The sequence below is a fragment of the Coenobita brevimanus genome, chromosome 116, assembly GCF_032717465.1.
Source record: "Coenobita brevimanus isolate Jiangsu-jjx chromosome 116, ASM3271746v2, whole genome shotgun sequence".
Classification (NCBI taxonomy): Eukaryota; Metazoa; Arthropoda; class Malacostraca; order Decapoda; family Coenobitidae; genus Coenobita; species Coenobita brevimanus.
In genome coordinates, this window is record NC_137069.1 from 30,306,039 (window position 1) to 30,325,579 (window position 19,541).

At 41.8% G+C, this 19,541-nt stretch overlaps 1 protein-coding gene and 1 pseudogene across 1 annotated transcript; one reads left to right on the forward strand and one right to left on the reverse strand.

Moving 5' to 3' along the window:
* Positions 1-3,395: 3,395 nt before the first annotated feature.
* On the forward strand, positions 3,396-15,577 carry LOC145418702 (uncharacterized). The gene is made up of 3 exons (XM_080287042.1): positions 3,396-3,465; positions 8,555-8,707; positions 15,375-15,577. Exons 1-3 carry the CDS (start codon positions 3,396-3,398, stop codon positions 15,575-15,577), a joined length of 426 nt encoding a protein of 141 aa, XP_080143168.1.
* LOC145418823 (5S ribosomal RNA) lies at positions 5,386-5,502 on the reverse strand (annotated as a pseudogene).
* Positions 15,578-19,541: the final 3,964 nt, after the last annotated feature.

Here is a 19,541-nt window from a genome sequence, read left to right on the forward strand (position 1 = left end):
GTGTTAATAATTTTGACTTCGACTGAGACCCATAAACCCGTCGGTTAAGGAAGTTCCCCAACACCTCTTCCCAAGTGTTTTATTTATTTTATTTTTTTAATTCCACAGCGTTTCTTCAGAAGTGGAATCTTGAATTAGGTCATGTCCGTCCGTCCGTACGTCCGTGCGTCCGTTCCACGATGGATCTCATAAACGATTTGCTGGAATTTCCTCATAATCTGTAGGATTGTAGGACTATATAAGAGATTGATGTCCGTCTTTTCGAAACTTTGAAAAAGTCCAAGATGGCCGACGTATGATCAGTTTTCTATTCTTGAAACTTTAAATCCTGTATGTCCCCTTTACGTTAACAGGTTTACAGGTTGAGGTAAACTTATATTGGATTTCATGTATAGTAAGTCTAAATATAACGTCAGATTTGACCTGTGACCTTTCTTTCAAGATTGAATGTCAATTTGCACAAATGATATGAGTGGTTCCAATATTACTTCCATCATCTTAAATGTCAGGACCAATGCCTAGCCCCGGGCTCCTACGCTTCTCGTGGGGCAACGTAGGATTGGATGATGGATGGATGGATATTAGCTGAGGATTTTAATACATGTGGCATTGACAGAATCCGTCATGTTGAATCCATTTTTCAGTCCTTTAGGATGAACTAGTTTATAGGTCAGCCAGCACAGATATCAGCAGGAATAGTAGATCTGCTATTCACCAATATCAAGGATCCTCACGTTGCTACTGTTCCACCGGATATTACTGATCATCCTATGATTGTTTAGGATTTTAAAACATTGATGAATATTATATTTAGATTTGTACAAAACAGTTGTTATTATAAGTTTGTTTGCATAATTACATCCTACTAAAAAATTAATGAACTACATAAGCAAATGTTAAAAATATTTGAAATATGATAAAAATAAGTAAAAATAGAAAGAGAAAATATTCAGAAGGGAATCAGTAACAAAATAACATACCGGTATACAGAGAAACAAATGTGGATGTTCAAAGAGGTGGCGTTTGTAATGGACGACCACCACAAGTAGTGGTGGTGTAGTGGCCAGCACAATTAGTGGCGGGGTAGTGGCCAGCACAAGTAGTGGCGGGGTAGTGGCCAGCACAAGTAGTGGCGGGGTAGTGCCCAGCACAAGTAGTGGCGGGGTAGGGGCCAGCACAAGTAGTGGCGGGGTAGTGGCCAGCACAAGTAGTGGCGGGGTAGTGGCCAGCACAAGTAGTGGCGGGGTAGGGGCCAGCACAAGTAGTGGCGGGGTAGGGGCCAGCACAAGTAGTGGCGGGGTAGTGGCCAGCACAAGTAGTGGCGGGGTAGTGGCCAGCACAAGTAGTGGCGGGGTAGGGGCCAGCACAAGTAGTGGCGGGGTAGGGGCCAGCACAAGTAGTGGCGGGGTAGTGGCCAGCACAAGTAGTGGCGGGGTAGTGGCCAGCACAAGTAGTGGCGGGGTGGGGGCCAGCACAAGTAGTGGCGGGGTGGGGGCCAGCACAAGTAGTGGCGGGGTGGGGGCCAGCACAAGTAGTGGCGGGGTGGGGGCCAGCACAAGTAGTGGCGGGGTGGGGGCCAGCACAAGTAGTGGCGGGGTGGGGGCCAGCACAAGTAGTGGCGGGGTGGGGGCCAGCACAAGTAGTGGCGGGGTGGGGGCCAGCACAAGTAGTGGCGGGGTGGGGGCCAGCACAAGTAGTGGCGGGGTGGGGGCCAGCACAAGTAGTGGCGGGGTGCGGGCCAGAACAAGTAGTGGCGGGGTGGGGGCCAGCACAAGTAGTGGCGGGGTGGGGGCCAGCACAAGTAGTGGCGGGGTGGGGGCCAGCACAAGTAGTGGCGGGGTGGGGGCCAGTACAAGTAGTGGCGGGGTGGGGGCCAGCACAAGTAGTGGCGGGGTGGGGGCCAGTACAAATAGTGGCGGGGTGCGGGCCAGAACAAGTAGTGGTGGGGTGCGGGCCAGAACAAGTAGTGGCGGGGTGCGGGCCAGCACAAGTAGTGGCGGGGTAGGGGAGCTACTACATCTGCATATGAAGCATTTTTTTTTTTTAACCAAATGTACCTACACCTTATCTTAAAGCCCTAGAAAATATATAAATATCAGATTCATTCAAGTTTACTGTTACACTGAAAGACAAATATAAGAGAAGAGCAACTTCAGCAACAACAGTACCAGCATGCTCAAAACAACTGCACAAGCCTGTTGAACTGTTCTTTATATAATTGATTTTGTTGCACTGGCACAATACACTAAGTGATTTTTTTTTCCTTCGAGGTGGAATATAGTCTCGCTGGCAATTGTTTATTATACAACACTGTCCTTGTCTGTATGTTATATAAATCCCTCCAATATCGCCACACACTCTATAAATGACGTACAGAGGGATATTAATGACCAGCTGTATCCAAAAGTAAATCACCTAGGAAGAGGTGTTAGGGAGGCTTCTTAATAACGAGAAGACGGGCCCGTGTGTTGTACTACGCCTCCGTAGCAAAGCATGAAGAGCTACATATTTCCTCCGTCTCTCTCTCTCTCTCTCTCTCTCTCTCTCCTTTTTAAAACATACATCATCCTTTATTTCTTCACTAACTCGCTTCAAACACGATCTCTCTCTCTCTCTCTCTCTCTCTCTCTCTCTCTCCGATTTTTTTTTTTTTTACACTTCCGCTCACTCTATTTTGAGAAGAGAACATTACATTTCTTTTTTCATTCGTCTTCTTCGTACAGGCTGTGATGGCTGGTCGGTGGCTGTGGGCGGCCCTTTCTACCCTGCTGGTCACACTGGCACTACTACTAACGCCGGGTAAGAAAAAAAAAAAAACAAGAATTCCTAGGTTTCTTTGACTCTCTCTCTCTCTCTCTCCCTCTCTCTCTCTCTCTCTCTCTCTCTCTCTCTCCGCTATACTTTTTTTAACATGGCCCAGATTTTCGTCTTTTTGCAGCTTATATCACGAAGATCACTGGTCTGAAAAAGACATTGATACCTCTCTACATCCTTTCCATGATACTTCTTCGTGACTAGCATCATATTCTAATTTCACGACTTAACGGAGCGTTCAAGATGGAGGGATGGCAGTTTTACGCCAAGTTAAGATTAAAACAGTACAGAAGTATAGCAACGATAAGAGTTCTCTTAGAATGTTTATCAACACACACACACACACACACACACACACACACACACACACACACACACACACACACACACACACACACACACACACACACACACACACACACAGCAAAAACATGGGATGCAGGCTAACCACGTCTAACAGTACAAATATTCCTTAAATTTATTCTATCGATTTTGTTTTTGTTCTTCATACTTTCGCTCACTCTATTTTGAGAAGAGAACATTACATTTCTTTTTCCTTCGTCTTCTTCGGACAGGCTGTGATGGCTAGTCGGTGGCTATGGGCGGCCCTTTCTACCTTGCTGGTCACACTGGCACTGCTACTGACGCCGGGTAAGAAGAAAAGAAAAAACAGGAATTCCCAGGTCTCTCTCTCTCTCTCTCTCTCAATCATACGTACTGCACATTGTCATTTCATCCCTCCGATGATGTAAACAGACAATTTTCCACGCTGGTAATCAGGTCTGCTCATATCAAAGTGAAAGGACCAAAAATGACACTGACCTGACCTAAAATGACTCCTCCTCTCACCTCTCTGTCGGGCGTTCCAGTCATTGTGAGTTTTATCTGGTTATGATGCATTTTTTTTTACATATTCTCTCTTTTTTGTGTGTTTTTGACACCACCAGGCACATATATTAAACTAGAATATTTGTTTGACGATGCCCAGTGCTTTACGATGTCACCTCTCACCTCTCTATGTCGTACGTTCCCCGCCTTTCTGAGTTTTTCTGTATTTTTTTCCTCGCTTTTTATGTGTTTCTATACAGGGTGACCCAAAATGAATGCAACCCATAAAAGTGTGTGTCAAACCTAACAACTGATCAGAGATTTGCTTTATTTTTGCATTCTTGTTAAGCGGAGTTGACATCAGAACAGTCCTGAAAGGTTGGGGATCTGCAGTTCAAATGGTCCGTTTTTTATGACCTTTCCAAAATATGTTCCAAATGACCATCTAAACGTCGTAGGCACTCATGAATGCTAAATTGTCAGTTACGAGGACACACTTCTCTCTTGGTATAGCTCTAATGTTGGCCGTGATTTCTGTTTCCAGATCTCTGATTCTCTGGGGTTGGTTTTCACAAACATGATTTTCCAGATAATCCCACAGATAGAAATCTAGGGGATTCAGGTCGGGTGAGTGTGGGGCCCACTCAGGGCCACACCTACTACTGATCAGTCGATCCCTTGAATCACTGCCGCAGCCACATCAATGTTTGGTTTGAAGTGTGTGAGGTGGCCCCATCCTGCTGTAACCATTGTTCCCCAAGAGTGATGCCCCAACGTCTTCTTAGTGCCCTGCATTCATTTTGGGTCACCGTGTACCACCGGATGATTATATTAAACTAGAATATTTTTGACGATGCCCAGTGCTTAACGACGCCACCTTTCACCCCTGTATGTAGTACGTTCCTTATTTTTCTAAGATTATGTGATTTGCTGTACTTTTTCACGTTTTTATGTGTTTTTAATCACCAGGCGCTTATATTAAAGTAGATTTTTTTTTTTTTTTTTTTTTACGAACCACTGCTTTGACGACGACGCCTCTGACCTCTGTTTGTCGTACGTTCCCTGTCTTTCTGAGTTTTGTGTGATTTTGCTGCATTTTTACTCGTTTTTATGTTTTTTTATACCACTCGACAAATTTATTATAACTAGAATTTTTATTGACGATGCCTGGCCGCTTTAATGATGTCACCTCTCACCTATGTCGTACGTTCCCCGTCTTTCTGAGTTCGTGTGATTTTGCTGCATTTTTTCTTGTTTTTATGTTTTATGATACCACTAGGCTATTATATTATACCAAGAATATTTTTGATGACGATGCCCAGTGCATTACAAAGCCACCTCTCACCTCTCTGTGTCGTACGTTCCCCGTCTTTCTGAGTTAATGTTGAATTGGCAGCACTGTTTACATTTTTCTCGTTTTTTGTGCTTTTCATATTATCAGACGAAGTTATTATCAGTAGAATATTTCTTGACGATGCCCAGCGCTTTACGAAGTCACCTCTCGCTTCTGTATGTACAGTTGTACGTTTCTCGCTGCCCTGATCTGATACGAATTTGTTGCATTTATCTTTCTTTTTTCGTTTTTTGAATGTGAATAAAAATCCTGTGGAGACAGTGCATTGAACATCCATCCATCCATTGCCAGACGCCATGTATCCCAAACGGGGTGGTCAAGGGCTTAGAGTTAATTGTTTTACAGGGAGGGGCACTAATCCTCCACCAACCCCACTGGACACGTAGGGATGCCAACAGCATCTGGTGTTCCCAGGCGGTCACCCATCCAAGTACTAAACAGACCCAACGTTGCTTAACTTCGCTGATCGGACGGGAAGCGGTGTACTCAACGTGGCACTTATTTCCTCTGTTTGTAATGTGTTTCCCGCTGCTATGAGTTTATATATAAATTTGCTGTGTTTGTTTCTCCTGTGTGTGTGTGTGTGTGTGTGTGTTCGTACATTTTCGTGTATTTGTGTGAAGCATTCCCAGTAACGACTTTGGATACAGCTCTGGGCAGTCGTAGCCTTGCCTCTCCCACCTATCGTCAGTACCCCTGCAGAAGGACCGTGCCGGATCCATTTTCCCCACAGCTCAAAGGACATTACGGACAAGCCAAGGATAATGAACGTGACCTCATATCACCCTTCGACCATATAAGCCATTGTATTGACTCCCCTGACCCTAATGATATCTCAACCAAGTCTCCCTCATCCTAGCCAGCAGAGGAATGTGAGAAGCAGAGGAGGTGAAATACTAGACGAACATTTGTATCTATGGGCAAGGAAATATACCAAGCCTCTCTTTTTTGTCTGCATTTGTACCTTGGATGTGAGCTCTCTCTCTCTCTCTCTCTCTCTCTCTCTCTCTCTCTCTCTCTCTCTCTCTCTCTCTCTAAGCCGCTTTATGTCTCATTTCCTTTTCCCTAAATTAACAGAAAAAAGACTCGCTATTTTTTTTTTCTCGCTTTCTCTCTCTCGACACACACAACATCGTGTCACTTAATAAAGCAGCCAAATGTACTCAGTGACTTAATTATTTGCCTTCCATTTTGTGACCTCGCGTTGCAAGGAACTGAAGCGGATGATGGTCATTTGCAACTCTCAACTAATCTGCATTTCGCCCCAGCGCACGCACACCGAGCACAAGCGAACACACACGTACACATTGAGTCACCCCCCCGCACACACACGCAGCCGTACAAAGCTCCTTCAAAACTCCTTTGCACAGTTACTTCGAAAATTGTCTTTTAGTAACACAGGAATAATATGAACGTCATCACCATCATCATCATCATAATCATCTTCATCATCATCATCATCATCATCATCATTGTCATCATCATCATCAGGCTGTCAGTCTAATGCAGAACAAAGGCCTCTCCCACTTGTTTATTTATTTATTTACTTATTTATTTTTTCACTGTCCACCTGTTCCATCCAGTCCCAGCGAATCACCGAAATATATATAGGTTTCATTAGTTCTTTCTTTCCTACAGGGCTATTACCATCTGACAACAGCAAGAATCAGTAACCAAGGAGACGCGCCGCCATGTTTATGTGGGTAAATTATTCCAAACAAATTGGAATATTCTTAACTCTGAGTATAATCCCAAAATCCATGCAATAGTAGTAGCTGTAATCCCAGGCTTATCTGAACATGAACTCGGTGGGCTGCAGGCTCAAGTTCCCCTCCTCTTGCAGTCCACCATCCTCCTTTCAGTGGGCATGGAGAGCGGGAGTTGAGGGATGTTTTTATAACCAAGCAGCAGAGCCAACAATACTCGTTTTACTCTAACTTGACCTAAAACTGCCATTTCTCCATCTTGAATTCCAACTTGTAGCACCATATTAACACTAGATTTTGGTGCTAGTCACGAAGATGTGTTGTGGATAGGATGTAAAGTCGTAGTATTGCCTTTTCCAGTTACTGATCTTAGCGAAATAAGCTACGATAGGACGAAAATCTGGGCCAAGTTAGTGTGAAAGAAATATAGTCATACGGATACCACCGCAAGAAGGCTCCCACTCCAGCACCAGACACGCCATGCAGTAAATCAAGGTGTTTATTATTTTGTACTTTTAAATCCTTTTATTCTAAATTGTTCTAATCTTCGCTTTTAATCCCCAAATTCTAAGGAGAAATAAACCCGTGCAACCCGGGCGTGTGTTGCAGAGCCTTGCGTGTGTTGCAGAAGGCGGAATCTCCTATTCTCTGTCAGGCTCTTAATTCCTCCCTTTGTCCTTTGCAACGAGGTAAAGGACCCGGCTTTCTCGACCAGCAGTTTACATTACACTGAGCCTTGTGATTGTCTGGGCAAGGAGAGAGACTGCCGTTTAGACGAAAGCAGTTTTTATAATGTGTGAGATGGGGGTGGGGATGGGGGGATAGGGAGGGGGATATGGAAGTGAAGGGGTAAGGGTGGGAATGTGTGTGTGTGTGTGTGTGTGTGTGTGTGTGTGTGTGTGTGTGTGTGTGTGTGTGTGATGTGCGCCAATGTGAGATGAAGCGACAGTTCATCATCATCATCATCATCACCACCCCCACATTTTACCTGATATCCTACCCAATTTTCCTACCCAACATTCTTACCACATTTTCCTCCTCCTCAGGCTTCAGCGTGGAGGGTTTCCTTTTTGCAGCTACTTTCCTCGAATCATCATCATCGTCATCACCACTTTTCCTGATTTTCCTGCCTCATTTTCCTCCCCCTCCAGGCTTCAGCGTGGAGTGTTTCCTCTGCAGCTACTTTCCTCGAACAATCATCATCATCACCACCACCACATTTTTCCTGGTCCTACCCAATTTTCTTACTATATTTTCCCGATTTCATACCCAGTTTTTATTTCCATATTTTCCTGATTCCCAGCCAATTTTTTTTTACCATATTTTCCTGATGTCCTACCCAATTTTCTTACCATATTTTCCTGATTTCCTACCCAAATATCTTACCTGATTTTCCTGATTTTTCTCTCCCTCAGGCCTCAACGTGGAATGTATCTTCTGCAGCAAATTGCCCCAAATAATCACCTTCATCACATTTTTCCTGATTTCCTACTCAATTTCCCTACCCAATTTTCCTACCAGATTATCCTCATTTTCCTACCCCTCCAGGCCTCAGCGTGGAATGTTTCCTCTGCAGCTACTCTCTACAAATCACCATCATCATCATCATCATCATCATCGTCATCGTCATCACATTTTTCCTGATTTCCTACTCAATTTCCCTGCCCCATTTTCCTAGCTGATTTTCCTCATTTTCCTCACCCATAGGCCTCAGCGTGGAGTGTTTCCTCTGCAGCAACTTGCCCCAAGTCATCATCATCATCATCATCATCTTCACATTTTTCTTGATTTCCTGCTCAATTTTCCAACCCAATTTTCCTGCCTGACTTTCCTCCTTTTCCTGCCCGTCCAGGCGTCAGCGTGGAGTGTTTCCTCTGCAGCTACTCTCCTCGAAGCAACAGCTCGAGGATAGACGGCTGCATGGACGCCAACTTCACTGAGGAGCAGATCGAGTCCGGATCCTGCGACTTGGGCTGTGAATCGGTGACCGTCTACGATATTAATGGTGAGAGTGGAAGCTAGCTCTAATTTCTCTCTCTCTCTCTCTCTCTCTCTCTCTCTCTCTCATTACCACTCGATGCATCATATCCATTCACTACCCCCATTCTGTTTACATCATCTCACCAAAAAAGAAACATCCTTAAACTTTTTTTCCTTTCTCATGTTTTCTTTCTCTTTTTTTTTTTTTTTCTGCATTTCTGAGTTATGAGTTTAATTAACCACTCTCGCTTCAGGTTTATAGGTCACTGAAAACCTTTAAAAATGCGTGAACGACCGGTGGACTTTAAATTTCTTTTGTTATATGCCGCTCGAAAAACGGCAGAGTGGTCTAGATTTGATTACTGGTACTGTATTTTTTAATTTAGGGCAAGGGTTGGTTATTGAAGACGATGTGATAAAGGTAATAATAATGATACTAGTACGTATAATAATAATAATAATAATAATAATAATCTATCTATCTATTGCCAGAAATTTAATCCAGTAAGGGGTGGCCACAAACAAATCGCCTCCATGTCGCCCTATCCCCCGCCATTTCACTGCCATGCTCCCAGCTCACACACCCCTTTCTCATATTCCTCTCCACTCCATCCCTCCATCTCATTTTTGGCCTCCCTCCTGCCCCTCCCTCCCTTCCCCCTCCACCTCTCTCACACACTCTCCTCGTTAGACTCTCACTCTCCATCCTCTCCATATGGCCAAACCACCTCAATGTGTTTCTCCTAACGCTTCCTGTTACATCCACATCCACACCACAACGATGCTTCACTTCCTCGTTTGTCAGTCTGTCTCTCCATGTGACTACACACGCTCCTCTCAAATAACTCATTTCCACTGCTCTCACTCTTGACTTCTGTCTCTCCAACATGGTCCAAGCTTCACTTCCATACGTTAGAGTTGGTATCACAACACTGTCATATATTAACTTTTTAACTTCCATGCACACTTCCCTGTTTCATATCACTGCTTTCAAGGAACCAGCAACCTTTCTTCCTTGTTGTACCCTTTCCAGCACTTCACCCTCTAAATTTCCATCCTTACTCATCACACTACCCAAGTACGTAAACACACTCACATTTTCCTTTTCCTCCTCATCTAAACTCACTGTACATTCACTGACTTCACTTCTCTCGGAGACCATAACGTTACTCTTCCCTACATTCACCTTTAGATTCTGTTTCTTACATACTCTCCCAAATTCACCCACCAAGCCTTGCAGCCCCCCTTCGTCTTCACTTAATAACACAGTATCATCTGCAAACAACAGTACAGGGAGTTTCCAAACACTGCCCTCTCTCATTAGGGCCACTCCAACATCCGCTTCCCAACCTTGTATCTCTTTTATAACCCCATCCATATACAGATTGAAAAACCATGGGGACATGACACATCCCTGTTTCAGTCCAACTTTCAAATAGAACAATTCACTCTGTTCACTATCCATACGCACTGCAGCCTTGGCACCCTTATATATACTCTTCACGGTATTCAGCTACTTCCCATCTTTTCCATATATTCTTAATACTTTCCACAATCCGTGACTATCCACCCTGTCATATGCATTCTCAAAGTCCATGAAGGCTGCATACAACTTCTTTCCCTTCTCTAGAAACATTTCCACTATAGATCTAAGAATGAATATCTGATCTACACAGCCTCTTCCCGTCCTAAAACCTCCCTGTTCTTCTCCAATTAATTCCTTTGTTATTTCCCTAACTCTGTTAATAAGTATCCTACCATATATTTTTCCCATTATACTGAGAAGACAAATGCCCCTGTGATTATCACATACTTCTTTTTCCTCTTTTCCTTTGTACAGGGAAGTAATTATACCTGACTTCCAATCCTCCGGGACTCTACCCTCCTCTCAGGCCAATCTGCACATCTTCCACATCCATTCTACTACTATCTCTCCACCATGCTTCAGGATTTCACCACACACTCCATCTGTTCCTGAGGCTTCCCTATTTTAACTTTCTTTATTGCTTCCACAACTTCCATCCTACTGATTTCTTCCTCTCTTCTCACATCTCTCTGTTTCCCAGCCATTCCCCAGCCACTTATACTCGCATTACTTTCATTCTCTATGTTCAACAATTCGTTTAAGTGTTCTCTCCATCTACTCACTTTTTCTCCCTTTTCCACTAGTAATCTACAATTTTTATCTTTCCCCAGCTAACTTCTTTGGCACCCTGTCTAGCTCTCTTTACCTCTTTCAAGAACATTTTCTTACATTCCCTCCACTTTACTCTGAAATTCCTTCCAAATTCCTCATCGACTTTCTTCTTACTCTCTCTTATTAATCTTTTCACCTCTGTCTTCCTCTCTACATACAACTCACTCTTCCGTCTCTCAACTTCTTCCACACCCCTGTTTCTCATCCACTCACTACATGCTTTCTTCTTTTGTGCACAGCCTGTCTCACCACTTCATTCTGCCATGCTGTTCCCTGCATCCCCTTCCGTCTTCTCTTCACCCCACACACCACCTCACATGCTGCACAGATTTCTTCTGTGAATATCCTGCACACACCTTGCACTTCCCCCATCAGATCCAATCCATATTTACCCAATCGCTCCTCGACTTCTCTCTTAAATTCTGCCTTTTTCTCATCCTCTTGTAACCTTTCCACCTTCCTTGCATACACTACTTCCTCCTGTCCTTCCCTTCTTCTACTTCTCCATTTCGTTTGAACACTGATTCTGACCACTACTTGGTGGTGGTTAGAAAATCCACTCCCTCAACCTCTATATACTCTAGCATCCATCACACACCTTCTCATCCTGTCATCCACACACACATAATCAATCATAATAATGGTAATACTGCTACAGTACTGCCAACACTGCTGTTGCTTCTTCTACTACTATTACTACTACTACTACTAGTACTGCTACTACTACTACTGCTGCTGCTGCTGTTTCTGCTACTACTACTACCACTACCACTACTACTACTACTATTATTATTACTATTACTACTACTACTACTACTATTATTACTACTACTACTACAACTACTACTACTACTACTATTATTACTACTACTACTACTACTACTACTACTGCTGCTACTACTACCTGTTATACTACTACTACTACTACTACTAATAATAATAATAATAATAATAATAATAATAATGATAGGAATGATGATGATGATGATGGTTATGATGAAGAAGAAGGAGAAGAATGATGATGATGATGATGAAGAAGAAAAAAAAGAAGAATAAGAAGCCTAATACCCCAATAAAAACCTTTCCTAAATCATAAACGAGTAAAGGTAACAAATTCATCTTTATTATACATCTTAGGTAAAGTATTTAAGCTTTCCAAATTCGTCTCTTACTACAGTCATTTGAGATTTTAACGTACTCGGCTTGAATAAGGTTTTTCGTTTATCATTTTCTTTAAGGAGAGAGAATAAATTTTGGCGTGGTAAGAGAGGAATGGAGAGGATTATAGTTAAGGATCACATAGAGAGATAAAGGTGTCACATGGAGAGATAAAGGTGTCACATGGAGAGCTAATGGTGTTACATGGAGAGCTGATGGTCTCACATGGAGAGACAAAGGTGTTACATGGGGAGATAAAGATCTCACATGGAGAGATAAAGGCCTCACATATGGAGAGATGATGGTCTCACATGGAGAGACAAAGGTGTCACATATGGAGAGATGATGGTCTCACATGGAGAGACAAAGGTGTCACATATAAAGATAAAAGGGAGCTTCCTGGATAAGGGAATAGAGGAAAGTAGAGGATATAATCAGTACAATCCAAAAGCATAAATGGATGTGGGCAGGTCACACCCTTTGTAAAAGAGATAACAGATGAACAACCAGGTAACTGAGTGGCAGCCCAGAGATGGAGTGAGAGGAAGAGGCAGACTGAGAACGAGATGAAGAGATGGAGTGAGAGGAAGAGGCAGACAGAGAACAAGATGGAGAGATGAGATGCGGAGATTTGGTGGGATTGGATGGAACAGGCTGAGAGTAAATAGGTCAGAGTGGAGAAAAGTGAGAGGCTTTTGTCCTGTTTAGAATGATGGTGATGATGATGATGATGATACTGATGATAATAACGAAGCCGATGACGATGATGATGACGATGATGATGGTGGTGGTGATAGTAATGATGACGATGATGATGACGATGATGATGATGATGATGGTGGTGGTGGTGGTGGTGGTGGTGGTGATCATGGAGATGGTGATGATGATGATCATGATGATGATCATGATGGTTGTGATGACGATGACGATGATGATGACGATGATGATGGTGATGGTGGTGATGTTAATGGTGATGATGATAATGACGATGATGATGATGATGGTGGTAATGGTAATGATGGTGACGATGATAATGATTATAATGATGATTATGATGATGAAGATGATGATGGTGATGGTGAAGTTGGTCAGTGTGGAAGGGAAATACGTAAGTAGTTCTATATGTAAGTACTGATAATGAAGCACAGCCTAGAGTGGATATGTTAATAAGCTTAAGTAGACTGGCAATTATTGTTGGTTGGTCTCAAAGTGGGTTAGTGTATTAGGGTAAGTAGGCCCTCTGGTAAGTAGACAGACATGCCTTGGAGTAAGCCAGTGAGTATATTGGTATAAGTAGGCCACTGTGTAAGTAAATTAGTGTGTGGCGGTAAGTAAGCCTGGATGTATGTTAGCATATCACAATGTAAGTAAGTAGGTTAGGTTATCAGTGTGGGTAGGTTAGTATATCAGAGTAAGTAGGTTAGTATATCAGTGTAAGTAGGTAAGTATATCCGTAAGTAGGTTTCTATATAAGAGTAAGTTTGCTAGTATATCAGAGTAAGTAAGTAGGTTCAGAGTAAGTATACCCCCAAGTAAGTAAACAAACAAGTGTAGGCGTAAGTAGGTTAGTATATCAGAGTAAGTATGTAGGTTAGTATATCAGAGTAAGTACGTTAGTATATCAGCGTAAGTAGGCAGTGTTTAGCGTGGGTTGTATCACGTTGAGCATATTAGGGTAATGGGTTGGAGTCCGCTGGGAAGGCTATACATACATACATACATACATACACACATGTGCACCGTGGACTGTTAATACTGGATACAAGGGGGATACAAATATGATACATAGATGATACATATGTGATACAGGACATACACATACATACATACATAGGTACATACATATACTTGGCTAGACCAGATGAATACAAGAAATGTGGCGAGGATACATACATGATACATGTACAGTATAATACATGTCACACACATGACGTGTGTGTGTGTGTGTGTGTGTGTGTGTGTGTGTGTGTGTGTGTGTGTGTGTGTGTGTGTATGTAGAAGAATAAACTTTCAAAAATATTTGGGAAAATTTACGAGAACAATAAAAGTTAACTACAACTTCTTCAACAGTGCAGTGTCAACTCTCTGGAATGTTTTACCTTGACCTGCCTTGTCCTACCTTGACCTGCCTTGTCCTACCTTGACCTACCTTGACCTACTTTGACCTGCCTTGATCTGCCTTGACCTGCCTTGTCCTACCTTGACCATCCGTGACCTTTGACTTAAAAAATTGACCACTTATGGCCTCACTTGCACCAGGACGTGTTAACATGACCAGGAAGTTTTATGCAAAATGCAGTGAATTTTTGACAGTTTCAGGGACAGTTTTATCATGCATTGAGAGAGAGAGAGAGAGGAGTGAAATATAAAGTAGAGTAGACCGAGGATGAGATGGAGTGGAGAGGTATATGAGAGAGGGGATGTGTGAGTTGAGGGGAGGGCAGCGTAATGGCAGAGGACAGGGCGGCATGGAGGCGATTTGTTTGTGGCCACCCTTTACGGGATGAAGGCGTCTGGCTATAGATAGAATAGATAGATAATACAAATCCGACGAATTTCTAAAGAACATTTTTATAAGTAGCTCTAAAGTAACCTTCTATAAAGTAATTGTAATAAAAAGAGATAAAGAAAAGATAAAGAGATAAATTAAATCTATAAATGAACTACTGACAACAAAGTAATAATAACGTTAGTTCAGCAAATAAATTACTGACCAAACCTTCAGTGATTTTCTCCCTTTGATTATTCAGGCAAAGTGTTGTTCATGCAGATTGGCAGCCCATTACCTATGCATGCTGAGTCTCTCTCTCTCTCTCTCTCTCTCTCTCTCTCTCTCTCTCTCTCTTTAGATGAAGCTTTTTCTGGTGTTAATGTACCGTGGTGGCTGTCAGTATATCGGTATAAATATTTGATTTCTCTCTCTCTCTCTCTCTCTCTCTCTTCAATTTTCTGATATTAGATGTGAATATGAGACTGTCTGTGAGATTAATGATGATAGAGTACGTTAGCTCTCTCTTCCTACCTACTGTATTTCTGTCTGTCTGTCTGTCTGTCTGTCTCTCGTAACATTAAACCCGGACCACCTAAAAGGGATAGAATTGTCTGTGTCGTCCATAGGTCGTATTTAAGCTGTTTTGGCGATTCCCTAAAACCTTTCCCTTAGCGATTTATTCCATGCATTACACTCATGTTCTCATATTTGCTGCAATCCATATTAAAACGAGGTAAAAAAAAAAAAATGCCAGCAAATATTAAAACCGCAATATGCAAAGTAAATCTCTAAGGAAGAGGTGCTAGGAAGCCTCCCTATAATCTAACCCTCTCCTTTTCTCCCCAGGGGAGATGGAGAGCTTCCACCGAAACTGCGCCACCAACGACACCATCATGACCAACACGTGCGAGACCTACACCACCCGGGTCCTCATCCGCCGGGTCTGCTCCTGTGACTTCTCCTACTGCAACTCAGCCTCTAGTCTACGGTGGACGGGGCCACTAGTGGCGGTATCTTTAGCGGCGGTCCTCTGTTTGGGGTCTACTTGAGTCCCCCCTGATGTTAACTACTCCATTTTCCCTTTCCTTATCTCGTTTTCTCCTTCATGAGTTTTCCTGTTTCTCTTTTCCATTTTGTCTTCATGATATTTTTCCTCCCTATGGGATCTACACGAGTTCCCCCCTAATGTAACTTCCTCGCTTGTACTTTAGCCTCTTGTTTTCTCTGAGCTTTCCCTGTTTCTCTCTTTCTTCACGACTTCTTTCTTTCTTCCTTCCTTCCTAGATCTTTCCTTTTGTATGGGGCAGTTCTCTCTCTGTGATCTACCTAAGTCTCGCCTACTATACTTTCTCCACTCTTTTTTTTTTTCTTTTTAGCCTGTACCGCTTTCTCTAAGCTTTCCTTGTCTTTTAACTCTTCCTTTGCCTCTTATTTCTGCTTACTTACTCAGTTCTTTTATCTCTAACTGGTGTCAGAATGAGTCTCCCATGATGTTTACCTTATCTTCATTTTCTTTGGTGTTTTCTAAGCTCGTTTATTCATTTATTTACTTCAATTTTCATTTTCTCCCTTCATTTTTTTTCGTTCTCTGTTTCTTCCTGCCTTCCTTTCTCAGCCTTTTCTCCTTTAGATACAGTTCTCAGTCATGGATTTACATGAGTTTCCCAAAAGGTTTACGTCTCTCTCTCTCTCTCTCTCTCTCTCTCTCTCTCTCTCTCTCTCTCTCTCTCTACGAGAACTCAATCGTCTTTCAAAAACCCTTATGAAAAAGACCGCCCACCCAAGTGTCAGGGAATTAGAAATAGAGGGAGGAACTGAGGGGGGAAATACAAAGAAAAATGAAGAGATAAAAAAGAAAAATTGGAAGGAAAAATAAAGAGAGAAACTGGGAAGCCTGACAATTGGAACGATGGATCAAAGAGAGACAGAAAGAAGTGAGCCAAAAAGAGATGATATTTGAGATGAGATGAGCCAAGTCTGCCACGTGAGAAGAAATTTAAGATGAATGGAAAATGCCTTACAATGACTGAAAAAGTGTAGCAGAGAAGAGAAGTGAGCCGAGGAGAGAAGAGATTTGAGATGAGCTGAGAAAAGTGAGATCGTCTTTGAGCTAGAATTCAAGGACATCATTAAAATCTGGAAATCTGAGTGTCTGGAAGCTTTACAGCCGCTGGAGCTGTGAATCAGAGAGCAGAATTGAGCTGAGGTGAGACGAGGTGTGAGCTGAGAAAAGTGGGAATGTTTGTGAGCTAAGATTCTAGAAGAATATGAAACCATGGAAAGATATAAGGCTTAAAATGACCAAAATATTGGGGGGAAAAAAAAGCAGAATGAACTGAAATAAAAGAATAATGTAAATATGATGAGAAAAGTGAAGTTAGTCGAGCCTATAAATTAGAGCATAGAAGGATCTGAAATACTGGAATGTTAGAAAGCGTGAGAGTTAGCTAGTGAGTTAACTGAGTGAAGAAATTCATAGAAGATAAATTATATCTGTGAGGAAGAGAGAGTAAAAAATGAAGAAATGAAATCCAGACTCTTGGAACCATAGATGAAGTCTGAGTAATGTTTAGTATACAGTAGTTCAAATATCTTAAAGAATATGAATATAGATATCTAAAAGCCGATGAGTGAATTAATGGGAGATGTATCCCATTTTAGAGAGAAAAATAGTCTAAAATTTGGAAATATGGCAGCCTATGAGTAAAATGATATATATAGAGAGGGAGAGTTTAAATATGGAAAAAAGAAACAATGAAAAAAGTTGGAACTATGCATATCATTGGATAAATATATATGTATCTTTGAGTCAGGGAAAAAAAAAAAAATCAAGAAATCAGGAAGGTCTACTCGGTAATGGCTGGACACAATGGTCATGAAGCTGAGGTGAGCTGAGGTAAAATAAAGCTTAACGTGAGATGATTAAAATGAGATAAGTGAGCAAAGTGATGTGAGAAATCTATACGAGTTGGTGAGAAAGGAAAATCTTAAAAAAAAGACATAGAGAGTGAGGGCTGAAGTTAGCTAGGATGAGTGAGGTGAAGTGAGTTGAAAATGAATGAAGACGAGTGAAGTGACATGAAGTTACAAGTCTGAGAGAACAATAAATAGCATGAAGAGACTGAAGCAAGAGAAGGGAAGTTAAAGACGAAGAGAGTGAAGTGAAGAGAAGTTTTAAAATGAATGGATGGAGAGAAGGGTAGGGAAGTGGAAAGAAGTTCTGAGGTGAAGTGTCTATAGGTTAAATGAGGTGAAATGAAGTGTAAAGAAGTGAGGTGAGGGGAGACTAGGCTTGAGATTTAGTGATATGAAGTGAGTAAAAAAAAAATGAAGGGTAATAAAGTGTAATAAAGTGAGGTGAGGGGAGGAAAGGCTTGAGATGAGATGTAGGCTATAAAGTAAAATGATGTTAGGGAACAGTAATTAAATTAGTAAAAAAAATGAACACGAGTAAAAATTTGTGAAGAAAAATGTCAGCACAAATTATAAGTAGTTGAAGTGAGGGAAGAGACATGAAGGGAGTGAAGTGAGATTGATACCCCTTCACCCCGATGGCCTGTATATTCTTGATGTCTCCGGACTGTTTTATTCAACTCTCCTATGTTCCTTTCCCCCTAACTTGGCCCCAAAAATTGCCGTCCTTCCATCTTGAATCACGAAATGTAGATTAGATTACCACTAGAATATGATGCTAGTCACGAAGAAGCGCTATAGAGAGGATGCAGAGCCGTAGCACCGTTCTAGTCTCTAACATATCCTGCTAGCCACGAAGAAGAGCCATGGAAAGGGTACAGGTTCGTAACACTATTTTCCTACCACCTACTCACGTAAAGTAAATTAAAAACATATACCTGAGGTGAATTAAGAAGTTGAATACAGTATATTGTTACTTTCACTCTTTTTGAAAACTGCAATAAATTTCCTCCTTGGCTCAAAACCGTCTGAAGGTAGCGAGAGAGAGAGAGAGAGAGAGAGAGAGAGAGAGAGAGAGAGAGAGAGAGAGAGAGAGAATTCGGGCGTCCATTGAGAACTGGAGGACGATTATTTTTTTCATTTCAGTCTTGCCATTTCCAGAAGCTTTTATACATCCTTACCCTTTTTTCCACCGTAGGGGTAAGGTAGAGTAAATAAACCCCTCCAATACGAGAGGCCTTTTTTTCCAGAATTGAAAAAATCGTCTGGAGGCAGCAAGAAAGAAAAAAAAACTACTTTGTAGTGAGATGTAAAAAAAAAAAAAAATCTCTGAGTAGCAGGTTATAGATGAATGGACAGGGACCTAAGATTTGTAACTGTAGGATGATAAGCTTGGAAATATTCAGTTACTCGTTCTCTTTGTAGTTCCTGTAAAACGAATCTTAGTTATGGCAGGAAATTTATTGCACGTCTGTGAATACATGTAACGAATTCAGATGTTTGACAGGAAAATATTTGTGTTAGAAAAAAGGAAAGAAAAGAAAAAAAAGGAAAAAGGAAAGAATTATAGTGTGTTGGGCTGCTCTCCAGAATTATTAGGTAGGGTTACTTGACTTGGACTTTACTGAATGTCTTTTTCTGTATTTCTGGCACATGTGGAGTGTATTCACCTTTTTACGGCTGCTTACATGATCAGTATTGAAGTTAGATGTTGAATCGTTGCCACTGATGATTGTTTGAAATCTGGGTCATTCTGATTAATAGGGTAGTTAGAGGGATGAGTAATTTGACAAGACCATCTACTACAGAGTGTCACTTCAGCACTAAAATTAAAAAAAAAAGAAAAAATAAAGAATCTTTCAAGAAAACAGCACCACTTGGAAACACCACTGTGCTATCTGATTGTGCTGGGGAAGCGAACAACCATTTCCCTTTGACTGGGATAGTTAGGGGGATAAGTATTTCGACAACACCATTAATGCAGACAGTCACTTCAGCACCACAGCTAAGAAAAAATGTCTTTCTTCAAGACATCACTTTGAAACAAGCTTTAAAGCAACATTGTAGTTTGAAATACAACAGTTCGAATCAACACCATGC